Source organism: Myzus persicae, unplaced genomic scaffold (assembly GCF_001856785.1).
Source record: "Myzus persicae strain clone G006 unplaced genomic scaffold, MPER_G0061.0, whole genome shotgun sequence".
In the NCBI taxonomy this organism is placed as follows: domain Eukaryota; kingdom Metazoa; phylum Arthropoda; class Insecta; order Hemiptera; family Aphididae; genus Myzus; species Myzus persicae.
Genome location: NW_019101113.1, coordinates 224,633 through 241,235, shown reverse-complemented (window position 1 = coordinate 241,235; position 16,603 = coordinate 224,633). Strand labels below are relative to the sequence as shown.

The window sequence follows — 16,603 nt, the reverse complement described above, 5'->3', positions numbered from 1 at the left end:
AAAAAATCGCAGATAAAATGGCAATAGTATCGATTAATCCCAACCACATAGAGGAAACGGATGTTATAACAAGGTTAATGGGTCACTCCCCTCTTATGATAAGGCAAAGGGTATGTGTGAAATATTCGAGAAGGTTGTATGATAATCAAGATTATACATAATATGTACCTACAACGGTAAATTCAACCGGTTTTGTGAATGGCTTCATGCTGATTTTTTTTTATACGTTAGTACAACGACTGAACATGTTTTTAAAATGAAATAAAACATCGATTGTCATTAGTTAGCAACCACAACACATATTATACAATATCAATGATCAATTATTCTTTTTTTCATTGAATTTATTCTATTGTTTTTTTTTCATAATATGTTTCTTCTATTCGGTTTCTAAATCAATACTACTAATACAATATAATTAGACTTCCCAACACAAATCCTTTCACTATATTTAATTACAATTTACAGCTGTTTGAATATACCACCAATATGGGTCATTTTCTAATCAAATATAAGTTTCCTAAGTTTGTTATAAAAATTAAAAGCCATTAATTGTTAAAATTTCGAGTCTGGAAACCAATCATTTGTAGAATGATATAAATTATGGTCATCCGACATACGACTGTGGTTGGGACGTCGTAACTGCACGTGTTGCCTCTGTCATACAAATTCATAACATCAAATTTTACGTAAAGAAGAATCTATTTTACTCTGTTATTTTTAGTATTAGAATGAGTTGATATATATTATTAAATTTAAATTTAAAAATAGTATCGAGGGCACTGCGTAGGTTTGTAATTGTGTAATTTTGGAGCACACAAACAATATTTATAATTTCAAAATAGTTTATTACGATATTATAATAATAGGTAAGTTTAGGCAGTGTTGCTCCCAGGATGTTGTTAGGTGGTTATTTTTCATTTTAATATCTATTATATATTGTTATACTATTATACTGTTATAAAATACATTTACATAATAACAACATCATACTATTAAGCACCTATATGTATATTAATTGAGGTATAAATAATTTATTTTTATATAATATTAGCACCTATGTAATACTTAATATTATGTAACATTTGTAATAAGCAAAAAAATCAGTACAGAATAAATAGGAACTTAGTGTTCGTCTCGCTTCGTTTATCTAGGTGCAGAATAGTGGTTATTGGTTTATTATGATAGTAAATAATCGTTTGAATGATTCTGAGCAGAACTACTAAGCAATAAGCATGCTATTATTTCTTTAATTTATATTTTTTTTATACGATATGTAGAACGGGTATTTATAATAAATACGATTATACAAATTAATTTATAGCTAGAATAACTAAAGACAAAGATACTTACCCTGGTGGCCTGGTGTGTTAGTTACTTTGACGAAATTATAATATATATTTAAACAAAAATATCCATTTTTCTTCAAACGGTATTAGATATTTTGTTGTAATTAAAATTTTTTTTTTGGTATCCTGCAGGGGAATTATACTGTTTCTCATTGCTTATAATATTATAATTTTCTGTACTCAATTAAATTTACAAAATATTTAAAATTATTTAAATTTATTTAGACCATTCTACTCGTATGATACATCGGTACTGACTCCTAAAAGATTTTTTTTGTCAAAAATTAGTTAGCAATATAATTATATAAATAACTAATAAATATTATAAATCATCATTAGAAATGGAGCCTGATACAACCACCGCCTATCATCTTCGTTCTGAATCGTTTTTCGTATACATTGATTCCATTACAGACTCCTATTTAATGATCTATGACGAAGTAAAATACACTCTAATAGTATCATACAGCAGAACTGAGTTTCCAGTTTTTTGTTTGACTATTAGCGGTTATTTAAATTAATTAATCTTATAAACATAGAATTTTAGTTTTTATCTAACTCCTTCGTTCTTTAATGTATTTTGTCTATCCACTTACGTGTATGTTGTGTTGCAATCTGGTGCCTTGTAATTGTATATAATAACATTTTAGACTAAAGAATATTACACACAATATAATGTTCAACATAATATTATATTTATTCATTTTAATAAATACATTATGATAATAATTATTTGTTTTATTTTTGTTTAAAAAAATATTCATTAATATGCAGTAAAATTAATAATATAATAGTTGTTTTTTTAGAATATATTTTAATGTCATTGGTGGTGGACAGTTTGTTAGGAGTCCGAAATAGGCAATTTTCAAAAAGCATGGATGTGGTTTTTGTAAAATTGAATGTGTGCGTAGTTACCAGTAAGTGATGATTAGTGTGTGTGTCGGTGTGTAAGAGGAAGTAGCTAAGTTCCCTCACGCACATGTACAAGTCACCTCCTGGGCGTTGTTCGCTTGAATGATAAACAATTTTTGCTAATTTGTGTGTATTGTTATCTTGTTATCATTTTATCAATCGACCTAATAATTCAATAATATTTCAGAAAACTGATCTGAATTCTTTATAATATTTATTTGAGATCGGTCTGTCCATATTTTAAGATTTCTGATTTTAATTCCGAATAATTAATGATTGAAAATTACGAAATTTCAAAATATTCAATCTAAATTTTTAGTTGTTGGGATAGGGGGGTTATGAAATTTTAAAAAGGGGACTAGCCGATCTCAAGTAGACATAATAAAGAATTAAATTGGTTAAAAAGTATTGTAGCATTAGTATGATGAACAAAACTACAAAATATTGGTATGTTTTAACTAAAACTGCCCTCCACCGATCCCCTCAATAATATTTATATTAAAAAGATAAATAAATTGTTAAAGATTATATTTATAAAACTTGATTTGAAAGAACCAACTGAGTTTAAATTATATAAAATAAATAATTTATCATATAATATTTATTATTATGTAATATTATATTTTATGCATACTCAATAATGTTAATCCACTTATTTAAAGAAAAAATCCATACAGGATTTAGCGACTGAGTATTGGATACTCTTCTCGCTTTCATCTTTATGGGAAGGATAATAGTGTGATGGGAATAGTAATTATTGTGTTTTTTTTATAACCTCAACAACTTTTTTTTATTAAACTAAATTGAAATATTTTTTTGTTTTTTTTTTTAACTTCAAATTATTTCTTAATAGTTATATGCCATTTTAAAATATGAATATTATTATTATTGTATATAATATTATAATATAATATATAATATATAGTCATATATTTAACATTGCTAATGAAATACAATATTTGTATTTTATCATGTTCAATTCTTACCGGCAAATCTGGTTTTTGTGTAGGTTTATACCTATAATCTATAGGCTAGAATGTATTAGTATTAACAAAAAGTCACTGGAAGACTACCTTGATCAAATTATTCTTTGAAAATTATAACTATGGCTATATCATATATCATTATCACAGTTAATTTATACTAATTTACTATTACAACATATTTGTTATTACATATACGCACCTATATATTTATCATAAATTATGAATTTATTAACAGTTTATATTTATTATGTAAAAATTAGAATATTAGAGCTTGGTTGATACATTATTGCTTCATCATAATTTTTTAACTTAAATTTTGTAATGTTAAATTGTGCAGTAAATTTATTTTGAGCGTTCATCTGTAGTAATTCAAACAAATTTTATGATGATTCTATCTAAAGATTTTAAATAATTAAGTTAGTAACTAATATCGTTGTACTTTTAAGTATTTTTTGATGAATTATACAAGCACTCGACTTTTTTTAGTTTAACAGAGTTCTGCCAATTTCATTTTTAATATTCACTTGTTATAATTTTCAGATATTGGATAACAATTTTATACCATTGTATTGTGCTAAATATAATTGAACTTTTACGGTTGTCTTTTATAAAAAACTTCAATCTGACGATTTTGAATTTATTATTTGTATAAATCAAACAATGTAGTACAGGTAGATAGCGATTAAAATATATAACTGAATACGCTGTACATTTTTTTTGTTAACATCTATGATTTGCTTGGACTATCAAATGAGGTAAAATAATATATTTTTTATGCACTCAGCTCAACATATTATATTTACCTATGTATATTTTATATAGTCTAAATTATTTTAGATAACAATTGGTTTTGATGTTTACGCGAAATTCTACTAAACACTTTCACTTTATCAATATCCGATAATAAATAAGATCAAAATGATTATTGTTATACAACTAGTTAAGTGAATTGGCTATCCATTTTTAAAAATATTTATATTTATACAACGAAAGATAAAATAAAAATTTTTGTGGTGAACGCTAAAACTTGTGGTAAACTACAATGGTTGTTATAGAAAAGTATACTTGTTCGATATAAGTGTATAACAAGGAGGTACCGAACTATGTATTGTTCAAAAATTTCTAGGGAAAATATATGTACTATATACAATATACATTGTAGTGATTACATAGTGCATATACATACATACAATAGACATAAAGTTGAGCACGAATATATTCTTATAATTCAAAATAATTTTATTGGATTTGGCAGAACATGAATAGGTAGATGTAGATGAATAAAATAATCGGCAAATGTAGGCTTTTACAAATAAAGTAGTACCTACTTGATTGTATTTGTTATAAATATCGTATTACTGACTTGCATAATATAATATAATAGGTAAATAGGTTTTTAACAACCAGATATCATCTGATTTGTGTTTATAATATAATAATATGTTGATTCTTAGTGTAAGAATTATGTGACCATATCAGTCATGTACTACTTAGTAGATTTAAAAAAACCAAAATGTACCTATGCATCTTCTAAAAAAATATAATATTATTTGACAAAATAAAAACCAATTAAGTTACAATACTTTTGTTTTAAAACTTACGTATCTTTTGTAAATAGTATTAAAATAATAAATACAAACTTAGTTAATCAAGAAAGAACTTCAATTATTTATACAGAGATACAAGTTCAACTTATGTATTGTGCTTAGTGATTTTTGTGTTCAGCTGATGTTTAGATAATATGTATTACATTATACTAAATAAAGGAAAACAAATATTTTGAAAGTTAAATGAAAACTCGTTTAAAAATATAAACTTAAAAAATAAAATAAAATCTTATAAAACGTTAATATTTTTTTGTGAGACTTATAGAATGCAATAGCTCAAATATATATTTAATATGAAACTTTTGTGATAACTGTCGTATATTAGTATATAATATGGATATTTATATGAGTAACCTATTTTCTAAGAAAATCCAAACAATTTTTCGAATTAATAACATAATGCCTATACTATGGGCATATTGAAAATATATTAAGATATTCATTACATCTTATAATACGATTTTGTTAAAATTTTGTTTGGAAATAAATAAAATAGCATAAACTCAAATATAAACAAAATTTTATAAATATAATAAACATCTAAGTATCGAATCATAAATTATTATGCTGAACTTTTTGTACAGAAAAATTAAATCAAAAATCAGACACTTGTAAAACGTTATACAAAAATTATGAATAATCGTCTTAAATGCAAACAACTTCAGGTTAGATTCAATCATGCAATGTAATCTAAAATGTCATATAAGAACATGAAATTCGCTTCATCCAAAACTTACCTCCATAATGGTAGCGATAGAGTTACAGTATAATAGCTTGATACTTATTAGTTATCATAATTAGTTATTGTAATTAAAAAGTTTTTGAATAATAAAAGTAACACTGAGACCACTAATACTTGATAAATGAAGTACTATTTTGAATGAAACTACTACATACTATCCTATTTTTTTTCTTAAACTTTAAACGCAATTGATTATACATTTGAAAATATTAAATACAATTATGAATAACTTACGCATTTGAATGTTTGATGTCTTCATTCATTTCTGGAGACCATACTTGGTGTTTACGACGTAATTTCAAACAAAGTACATTCATCCTAAAAATTTAAAACATTTACCGTTTTCATAATGTAATTTATTTTGTAATTTTAAAAAGTTATTATATCAAACAAAATTGAAAAGGTTGTCCTGAAATTTGAACCACACAATTAATTAAAATATTTTTGAGCATGCACATTTTTTTACTTTAAAACTACTACTATTTCTAAAAAGAGAAAATTGTGTACACTCTTTACTTTTCGTTAATTGTTTAGCTATTATATATAATATTAATGTTTTTATGCATAATATTGGATGGAAATGCACTAGTTGTGTCCTTTGATTTTGATTACTTATTAAAGTATTTTTTTAGAACTTCACAATAAATTCGTATAAGAAATAAGTTGCTTAAAAACTAAATACCTTAATGGTTTTCATAATCTTCAGAATTATGTTTTTGTTACATGATTTTTTTTGCAAGTCTTAAATTAAATGTTGTGGACTCTGAATATATACCTAATATATACTCATGATATGGTGAAAATGAACTTAATTCAATATGTTTTTAGTAAGATTATTAATGCTGTGAATATAGTAAGTTTCAAAGTAGAATAATTCACGGTCCGATAACTTGTAGAGAATACCATAACTAATATCATGTTTATAAATTATTTTATTACTCTAAGTTTAATATTGGGTATCCCTAATAATGGTTTCTTGTATTTTTCGAAATGTTATTCATCCATGTGAAATATAGAATTGAAGTATTTGAAACACTAACTTCAATTATATAAGTCATTAATTAGTTGGTAATTTAAATTTGGTTCAGACTTAGTGCAGTCAATTTTCAACCGAATATGTATTTAACTATTTAATGTTATTTCTGTGTAAATTGTTGTCTTTTTTTATAATCATAATAATTTTTTTATCAATTAAAGGAATAAAAACGTTACATTTAGGAATTTATAACTATTTACAACAATTTTAAAACTTTATTGATCTTATTATATATTATTATAGAATTCGTAATGCAGTACTCATATATATGACAGTATTGTAATTATTATTTTTGTTGTAAAGCGAGCTAGCACTCCAAATTTACAACCGAAATAAGCGTTAAATTTCTTATTCTTACAACTAACGATGGTATTTTTGAAACTAAAATATTAAAATTTCCGTTTTACAACCTACAGATGCAATACAATTAGTAAGCTCACAATGTATGTGATAGTTTATGTTAATTCTAAGAATAATACAACGTTAAAACCAAATATTTCTACATCATTATTCCTACTAGTAAATTTTCATAAATTGTTTTTAATATTATTTAGGTATGTTTTTTAACATACGGATATTATCTAATGATACAATTTTACAAATTAAATGTGTAATTATATATTTTACATTTAATGACTAAATATTCTTTAAAGTACAAATAAATTACCTACATGTCTTGCTGTTTAGTGATTTGTATTTGTTTCCGAGTAAATTAAGTAAATTTGAAGCAGTTCATTGAAGAAAATAATTATTTTCTCATAATAACATTTCTGAAGCATAATAATATTTTAGAGAAAATTTAATTCATTTTGTTTTGAAATAGTTTGTGTATTAGCACGTAATTTATAAGTATGTTTTGGTACTGTGGAATCTGATCTTCAGTTGTTTGGTACCAATATCAAGTTGGTGAAATCAATAAGATCAAGTCGATATAAAAGCATATACTTACGTATTAATATTTCCGTACAAAGTAATTCAATCCTCTAATAAAATAACGTAGTGATATCTATACTATTTTAAATTGGTAGTATAAAATTATAAATTAAATTTATCAGAAAATGTGATATTTTGAATTGTTGAATGTTTGACTTATTATTAGTTGAATTTTGATTATATCACTTTGATTTTCTATGTTACGCAGCTTCAAATTTATGGTTTTTTTTTTGGCAAAAAATATTTTATACATTACAGTAATATATTATTATTTAAGTGTTTACTGTTAATATATTATTTAATACAATTTTTAAAATTGTAATTGTTTGACAATACCAGCTCCTGAAATGCACGGAAAACCTAATCGTAGAACATACATCTTATATACACTGAACACATTTTTATATAACAATATATATCATATAGTAGTTATTTACCTGAGTGGCTATATTATACGGCGATCGTTGTATTTATTTATATAACCCATGTGCTAGCAATATTTTCAGCTTATTTTTAAACGTATAAATGTGTATGTATTGAGTAATAGTGTAATACCAATATCGCTTGATTTTATAATTAATCAAAGTTATACATAGTCATGTGTTGTTATATTGTCAGACGAATACTAAAGTAGTATTGTTTTCACTATTGATTTCTGTTTTGAAACTGACATTACGTGTATTTTTTATTAATGATGTTAGAAATTTTGTCAAATCTACTGTATACATTAATAATAAATTAGTAGGTACCCTACTATACATTCATTAGATTATATTATGTGACATACTTGAATTAAAATATAAAGGACATTATTAATTTTAAATGTTGATGAATTTTTCATCTTCTATGTGAAAAGAATAAATACATAAAAGTGGTAAAATTTAAATAATTTTCAATAAAAATATACTAATTTAATCTTATTAAACAAACTACGAGAACGAGGTCCAACCTCGTGGCCTCATAACAATGTATTACGTTGTCTCTGTCTTACAAACCTACAGCATGGGAAATTTACGTCCAGCAGAACCAATTTCGTGTTGTTAATAAAATTGTAATATTAAAGTGAATTGCCTGATTATAAAACTTAATAATACAATTATAATCATTGTTAATTTGTTGTTTTTATACGATACTTAAATTTCCAAGCAAGTTATGAATATGTAAAAAATATCGTACCTATACACCAACGGCACAAACACAGATAATGTTTTTGCCTTTAAGTTATATAATAGGTTAGTTAACTCTACTATATTGATGCTAATTACACGAAATTGGTTCTGCTGAACTTAAATTTGCTATGTTGTATACCTACGTTCTAATACGGAGACAACACATTCGGTTACCTATGATGTCTTCTGGATGAGAATGGTTGAAGGATCATTTTATCAGTGACACTTCATGGTCAATGTTTTTACACAGAATTCGGATTATAATAATATGTAATTTGATGCGTGTTCAGAGTAGTTGTTGTTTATAACTATAACATTATGTAAAATTATTGATCGAAAAGTTTTTTTTTTAAATTTAAACTTTCATTGTGATCATATTATATGGATTTTTAAACAGAATTATGTTCAATTATACGCATGGCGAGGATTTATATGCATTGTTATATTTTCTATAATACTATTTTACAAATGTTGTTAGTAATGTTTACGGATCGCAGAATCGCCCATACTGATACAAAATGTCATCTATTTTTTATACTTCGTAAGTTTTAATATTTATAATGCATATTTTTTTATATCCCGAATTTTCGACAATAGACAAACCATAAAAATGTCCTTTAGGTATGTTTCACTGACGAAAGTAATGCAAAAAGCTAGGTATCGCGTTATATTATATCACCACTAGACAGGTTACAAATGGTATAAAAATCAAAGTAGATATATGAAAATATGATCCTTATAAGCATAATTACAAATTACAAACATCAGAATTTTTATAAATTCATGATCACATGAAAAAATGGGAGTAAGTATGCTGTGTAAAATTACACTGTATATAATATAAGCAAAGTCCTTATCTATATATCTTAGACTATATCTTGGTAAATTATCTAAACTAAGTATATTTAAAAAATATATATAAATAAAAATAAAACCATAATATTATATAAAGATATAAAGATTTTAATTCTAAATATAGTTTTGAGATTTACCTAGAATAGCAGATATAAGGATTTCATTTACTATTTTATAAAAGTTGTTTGTTTTTATGTAATTCATTTAAAAACTTTAGATTAATCCTATATACAGGGAAGGTATTAAAGGGAATTAATATTACCTATGTATTCGTACTATAGTTATGCAGTATTGCACCTTATTATGTATTTATGTATCTACTTTTATCATGTGAAACTTATTATTTATTTTACACCTATAGATAAAAATATATGATTAAATGAGTTGATTTCATCAGTTAAGTTATCTATGGTTGAATGAACTCGTGGAATTTATTTTCTAAGGAACTTTCCTGAATATTTGTTATTAGGAATTATTTATGTTTTACTATTTGTATTGTATAAGTCATTATAATATAAGCCTATAAGGTATATTATTTTTTTCGTCAAGGGATAGTCTATTTCACTGGTTGGAACATTATGGAATTATTTCCTATAATTTTTTGGCTATCTAGTAATTTATTGACAACATTTAAAAAGTATAAAAATTTGAATACTTACATCGCAACGTTTTATTTTATAAAAAAATGTTTTCCTGTTTCAAATTATTTTAAGTACTTTAATACTTACAATTTATAAATTATAATAGTAAAATGAAAATATTAATAGTAAATAAACTTAAGTTTTATTATTATTAAGTAAATTAGACATATAATTTAATTCATATCTTTTATTTTTAAAACGATTTTAGTTACGTATTATATTCATATATTTAAGGAAAATGTAATGTTAAAAAAAATGTACGAATAATTTGTTTTAAAATTAATTAATTATTTTTAATTAATATCTATTTATGACAAATGTCCTTAAGGGTTGAGATGGTATTTTGTATTTTTGCGGTTACTTTTGTAGTTGGTGTAGGTATGTAATGAATGGGCATCAGTGCTGAAAATTCTTTAATAGCATTTTATAAACGGCGATTACCATGAATATATTATTGAAACTTTTCATTAAACTATAAACATTCAATGGTATTAGTATAATATCTTATTTTTATTGAAGTACCTAAATTAGTTTTTATATTATAAGTAAAAGCAAGGTTTTTAAATGAATATTTAAATTGTTATTATGTGTTGCATAAAAACAATAAATGATTATTCATCTAATAGTAGGAATTTTATACCTAGATAATATTGTTGCAAGTTTATTTTATATTTACTTTGTAAATTTTCTGTATATTATGTTATTGGTAATTAGGGACCCTACTACCTACATACAAATTATTGTTGCATACAAATGTATTATTTTATTATTTATTTCAATATTTAACTAATTTGTTATAAATTTCATCTGTGATTTTATAAATGGTAGATATTTTTGTCAATAGTGGATATTTGAATATTGGACGTTTGTATTTTTATTGTTATTATTATTTTTTTTATCTATGGCCAAGTATTCATCACATGAGCATGAGATCATGGGTTACACGAATGAAATAGAAAAACCAGTAGAACCAGTACTTGTATCCCGTTCGACGCTTATCGTTTAATTATCTCCGATATCGTTTTTTTCTCTTCAAAATGCCAGCCATGTTGTAATTCATTCCCTAGGGCTGAATACTCGTAATACAATGTTATCGGTCGTTAAATAATGGTATGCAAGAATATATGCATTATGTTATATTAGGTATTTTGTTTTGTATTGGAAGTTTTGTTACATACCTACTGAAGTACTGAAATATTTTAACTATTAACTTTTTATTTGATTTTTAGTGTAAGAGTTCTGTAATTTTATGTGCAGTTTAAAATAAATACAATTTCTTTATTGAACTTTTGTGAAAACTTAAAAAGTTAAATATTTTGACTTCTATCGTACTCCTATTATAGTTCTACAGTGGAAAAAAAACTCTGCGCACTCTATGTTTATAGTGCATTGCAATTTTTATAAGACTATTCATATTTAAAGAATTATTATTCTACGATTTGTCTTACACCTTTTACTCCTACTTTTGTTTTATCTAAAAAATTAATTTTTGATTTTTATTAATTGAATTAATTTCTATGCTATGATTACTAACTGACCACAAATAATTATATACGCCTATTTTGTTTTAACCATAATAATGGTTAATAATTACCTAAATAATAATTTATTTTATTTTATGAAACACTTAAATATTGTTTGGAGAAGTATTACAACTTACAACCTAACCTCCAATCAAAATATCAAAATTATTAACTTCTTAAGGGAAATTGAATTACACAACCTAATTGAAGCATAACCTGTACTATTATTAACTATAATATGTAAATACAATGTAAACTAATAGCCTAGTAGTCGATGTAATATCAATATTGAGAAAAAAATATAGATTTTTGAACTACTTACTTGGCATGTACGATTTATTTATTCTGGTTTTGTTAAATCAGATATACCATAGGTTTATTGTCCATGAATTATCACTAAATATTATGAAAAAAAAATCCGAATAAATATACACGAAACCACACTCATATACACATACACACTTGCGCACGTTGATCCGATATTAAACGACAACGGAGGTCGACAGCGGTAGAAAGAACACAGTGTCCGAGTGTCCGGTCGTACACTCGTTGCAATATAAAGTTGATTGATTGTAATGTAGAGGAGAATACTACTACAGTGCCTGAAACTAGGTTGCGTTTTACTCAAGGTGTACAATATTTTAAAAGCGAAAACAATATATTGTTTTATTTATTAGGTGTAACTCGTACCTAAATAAATTGAATATTCCTATGGTGTGATTTAATCTTATCTATTATTATCGTGACTTGTTCATAGTTTTGAGAATGTAGAGTATAATAGGCACCTATCTTAATATGGGACCACATTCAATCATGTTCTACTAGAACTAATAGTTTTTTTTTCAAATTTGAAAATCATCCAAGCCAATATGAAATTATTAATAATGAAACGTTTTTCTTTTTATACTTCGGACCAAAATGTACAGAATTTTTTATATTATGTTATACAACTGAAAAATGTTTTATTAATTTTGCAAGTAAAATTTAAAAAAAAACCTGTAAGACACTCTGGTGTGTTGTAGAGGAGATTCGTACCTCATAATTGAGAAGGTAATGTAATGGATGTGTTAGATATTAATTTTCAATAATAATATTGATGGTGCGTACGAAAAACTATTCTGAGCAGAGATGGACATCAGTATGATGCCTTATTATTTATATAACTATTAGAAATTTATTTTTATATTAATATTATGGTAGGTTAAAATTATTTTTTCCATATACCACAGAATAATATGAAACAGTTCATAATAAAAATAGCTTAAAATTAGTCTCAATACATTTCAAATTGTATTGTGTATGGATGAAAAAAAACATTTAAGTAACAATGGCACGTTTCAAATTTGTTAATTTGTTAATATTTTTAATAAGAACAAAATAATCGTTTGAAGATAAATCATTATTTTATGTTTAAATATCCAATATAATTACGTTACTATCTTGACAAAATTTAAAATTAAAACGGTAATAAAGAATTAATGTGGCTTTTAAGTTTTAATACAATTCACTGGGAAAAACTTTCGAGGAATCTTGTATTAATATGTTAAACCTAATGTATTAAAATTAAACATTTTATCCATTTTTTTGCATAATAAAGAAAGAATTGTTCCTGATTATGACGAATTTAAAAACTGTAATAATTATCATATAATTATAAACATGGTTACTTAAAAAAAAATGATGACTTTATTTTAAATATTATTTAGTTTGTGCAGGTTAATTCAAAGTATTTACTATTATTTATTTTTTAATTACAGCACATAACAAAAAGTATATTGTAAAAAAATGGTATTCAATAAATATTCCCGTTTTTACGTTATTTTTGATTCTGAGCTAAGCTATTGGTTTCGCAATGATGGTTATATTTTTTTTTGTTTGAAGGCACATTTTAAACCAGTAAAAATGCTTTAATCTTCAATATTGAGGGTGGTTTTTTGTATTTACAATTGTATCTAGTTTGTTGTTTGAGGGGTTATAAGTTCAGTAAGTATACTCGAGAAATAATAAAAAAAGATTGGAAATTTACTCAATAAGTGGCGTTTACAATAAAATCGATTTGTTCTCATTCAAAAAAGTTAAAAACTACAACATTTATTATGATAATAAATAATTAGTATTGTTTTTTTTAATGACTTTAAATTATGTAAGAAAAATAATGAGTGTTTTATTTTAAAAGTATCACCTGGTATGTATAGGTACCTCCTACTCAAGTTATTGGCAAAGAGATTTATTATATTATAATACATATTTTCTTTTTATAATTTTTAATCATTATTACCTATATTATAATGATTATGACAGCTATCATGTTGTTATATTTGTCATAAATTATTAACAATAATAAACTATAAATGTATCGTTTAAAAATAACATCACTGTCAATAACATATTTAACGAATAATAATTGAACAGTTTGTACGACAATATTTTGTGTTTGTGAATACAATTCAAAAAAGTGTAGGTAGCTATGAGATTAATCAAAGTAAAAATAAAGTATATCTATATTAACAGTATCTTAATGAAATTTTATTTTAAATTTTATGTTCGTTTGTATGGTACATTTTTATTGCAAAAGTTATTAAAGCCAACATTTTATTACAGTAGCATGTTTTTGAATATATGTAATGATCCCTATGATTAATTTACTATATATTATGTATACAAAGTAGGGTAAGAGTTAAATGTTTTTATATCTTTACTATTATTAAATAATTACAACTCGTCACATAGTTCAGATTATGGGATAAAAAAAAGAAAGCTAAAGATATTCCAATAAATTAATATAATAAAATGGAAATAAAAAATTATGAGACAACATTTATGATGATTTCATTATTTGTTGTAATGTTTAAAAATTAGGCTTAACAGAACCTATTTAAAAGATTTCAAATTTATCAAACGTGTTGTACGCACTGAAATGATTATCTGCAGACGTCCCTGATCATTATACCACGAGTTAGTACTAATCTATTTTTTTTTTATTATCACACCATTGTTAAAACTGGGTTAATTATTATGGCACACCTAGCAATGACATACTACCTATTAAACATTTAAGCCATTAAACATTCGAATATCAGCGTCTTTTGTTATAAATTGTCTCGGGTCATTAAAGTAGTGGGTATCCATCTACAGTGTAAATTCTACACCACTAAATTATTATTTTAAAGACAAAATATTATGGTTAGCTATTTTGTATAATTTCAGAATAGTACAATAACCATTATTTATTAAGAAATATAATGATGGATATACCTACTGCTGGAATTGTTAAAAATTAAAATTAAATATTTTATGTGAGGCTTATCCAACTATTTATATATTTTTTTTCACAAAATATGTAACTCAATTTTCCGATTATAAAAATGTCTCGATTGCCTTATGTCACAATAATCACTATTTATATTGATTATTAATTGTGTCTATATGTTAGGGTAGAGCTTTTATGTTTTACCAGCTGCAGGCGTCTGTAATGACTTTTTAATAATAAAAACATATAGATAATCTCCAAACATTTTTGAATGAATCTTATAAAATATGTTGTTTAACTGAGTACTTCTCAGAATAATTAATTTCTCGAATGTGATGGATTTCTGGTTCACCACTATTATTATTAATATTTTAATAATAATAAAGCATTATTGTTGAGATAAGGACATGTCAATGATAATGCTGTTTATATTTGTAAAACTGTTTTTTTATAACCTCATACACATTTTTATGTTCAAATTTGAACATAAAGTTTAAATACAAAATACCTACGCATATTCACACAATTTATTATATTTAACACATTTTGAAAAATATAGTTTCCAGTAAAACATTTTGAAAAAAACTGCATGTGTACAAACTCCAATCATAATTATTGTTTGAATCACAGTACTTACTTATAAATGCTTTTGAATCACTCCAGTTATCCATCCAATTCCTTTATAGTTTTTCTGCTTAAATATTTTAATTTGAATTTAATATAAAAATCATTTTTCGTAAAACTTAATAGAAAAGTACTCAAAACCGTATTAATTGATCGTTGTTGAACACACGTTTTTCTTGATAATCTTGGCCCATTTTATGTATTATTGTACTATTACTTTTATGTTTTAACCCAAACACAATGATGAATTACTTTTTAAATAGGTTTTCCATATAGTTTTTAAAATTAAACATGAATTTATTTTCCGACATTATTAATTATAACTATAAATGCTTAAAAACATAATATTACAATGCATTAGGTAAGTTATAAATAAAATAAATAACCATGTTGTCTAATGTGAATATTATCACTCTATATGTATAAATCATTTCAGTTTAATCTGTTAAAATAATGGTAAACTTATAGCCTCGTAGTTCATGCTGAAAAAATAATAGAAATAAAAATAAATAAATAACCGAAAAGTAGTATTATAATAAACAAAAAAAAATTGTAACACATCATTATAATTTTAAATAGTTGGTATACATACAATAGTACTGAAAAAATTATGAAAATATTTTGGATATTCTTTTCAACAACAATTTCTAAAATAATAAATAGATTTACTATTACGAACGAATTGTTTACTTTCTTGTAAATTTGGTGGATGTTTTTTCGGGGATGGCACAAGATAAGGAGAAAAATGTGAAATGTAGTTCAATGAAAACTGTTTATCATTATTTATTCGTGTGCATATACATCGTCATGTATAATTATGTGTATCTCATAATAATATCCGTACACCATTAGCAAGTCATTTATTTTATGACTATAGGTAGGCAACTAAAACAATAAATACTACTGAGTTCACGTTTTAACACTTCAAAAATAATATCATATAACCTTTAGAGTATCGTGTAGTGTATATCGCCGT

At 24.4% G+C, this 16,603-nt stretch overlaps 1 protein-coding gene across 5 annotated transcripts in view; it reads right to left on the bottom strand.

Annotated features, from left to right (window-relative positions):
* LOC111027763 (cordon-bleu protein-like 1) overlaps positions 1-12,256 on the bottom strand; it is a 91,726-nt gene extending 79,470 nt beyond the window's left edge. For 2 of the 5 annotated variants that reach the window (XM_022306176.1, XM_022306180.1), the window contains exons 1-2: positions 12,076-12,255; positions 5,831-5,914 (exon numbers count right to left, since the gene is read on the bottom strand). In XM_022306176.1, the coding sequence (XP_022161868.1) occupies positions 5,831-5,913 (83 nt within the window). In that variant the 5' untranslated portion in view covers position 5,914; positions 12,076-12,255. Of the gene's footprint in view, positions 1-5,830; positions 5,915-12,075 lie in introns of all 5 variants that reach the window. The other 3 variants (XM_022306178.1, XM_022306181.1, XM_022306177.1) reach the window with 3 other exon arrangements.
* Positions 12,257-16,603: the final 4,347 nt, after the last annotated feature.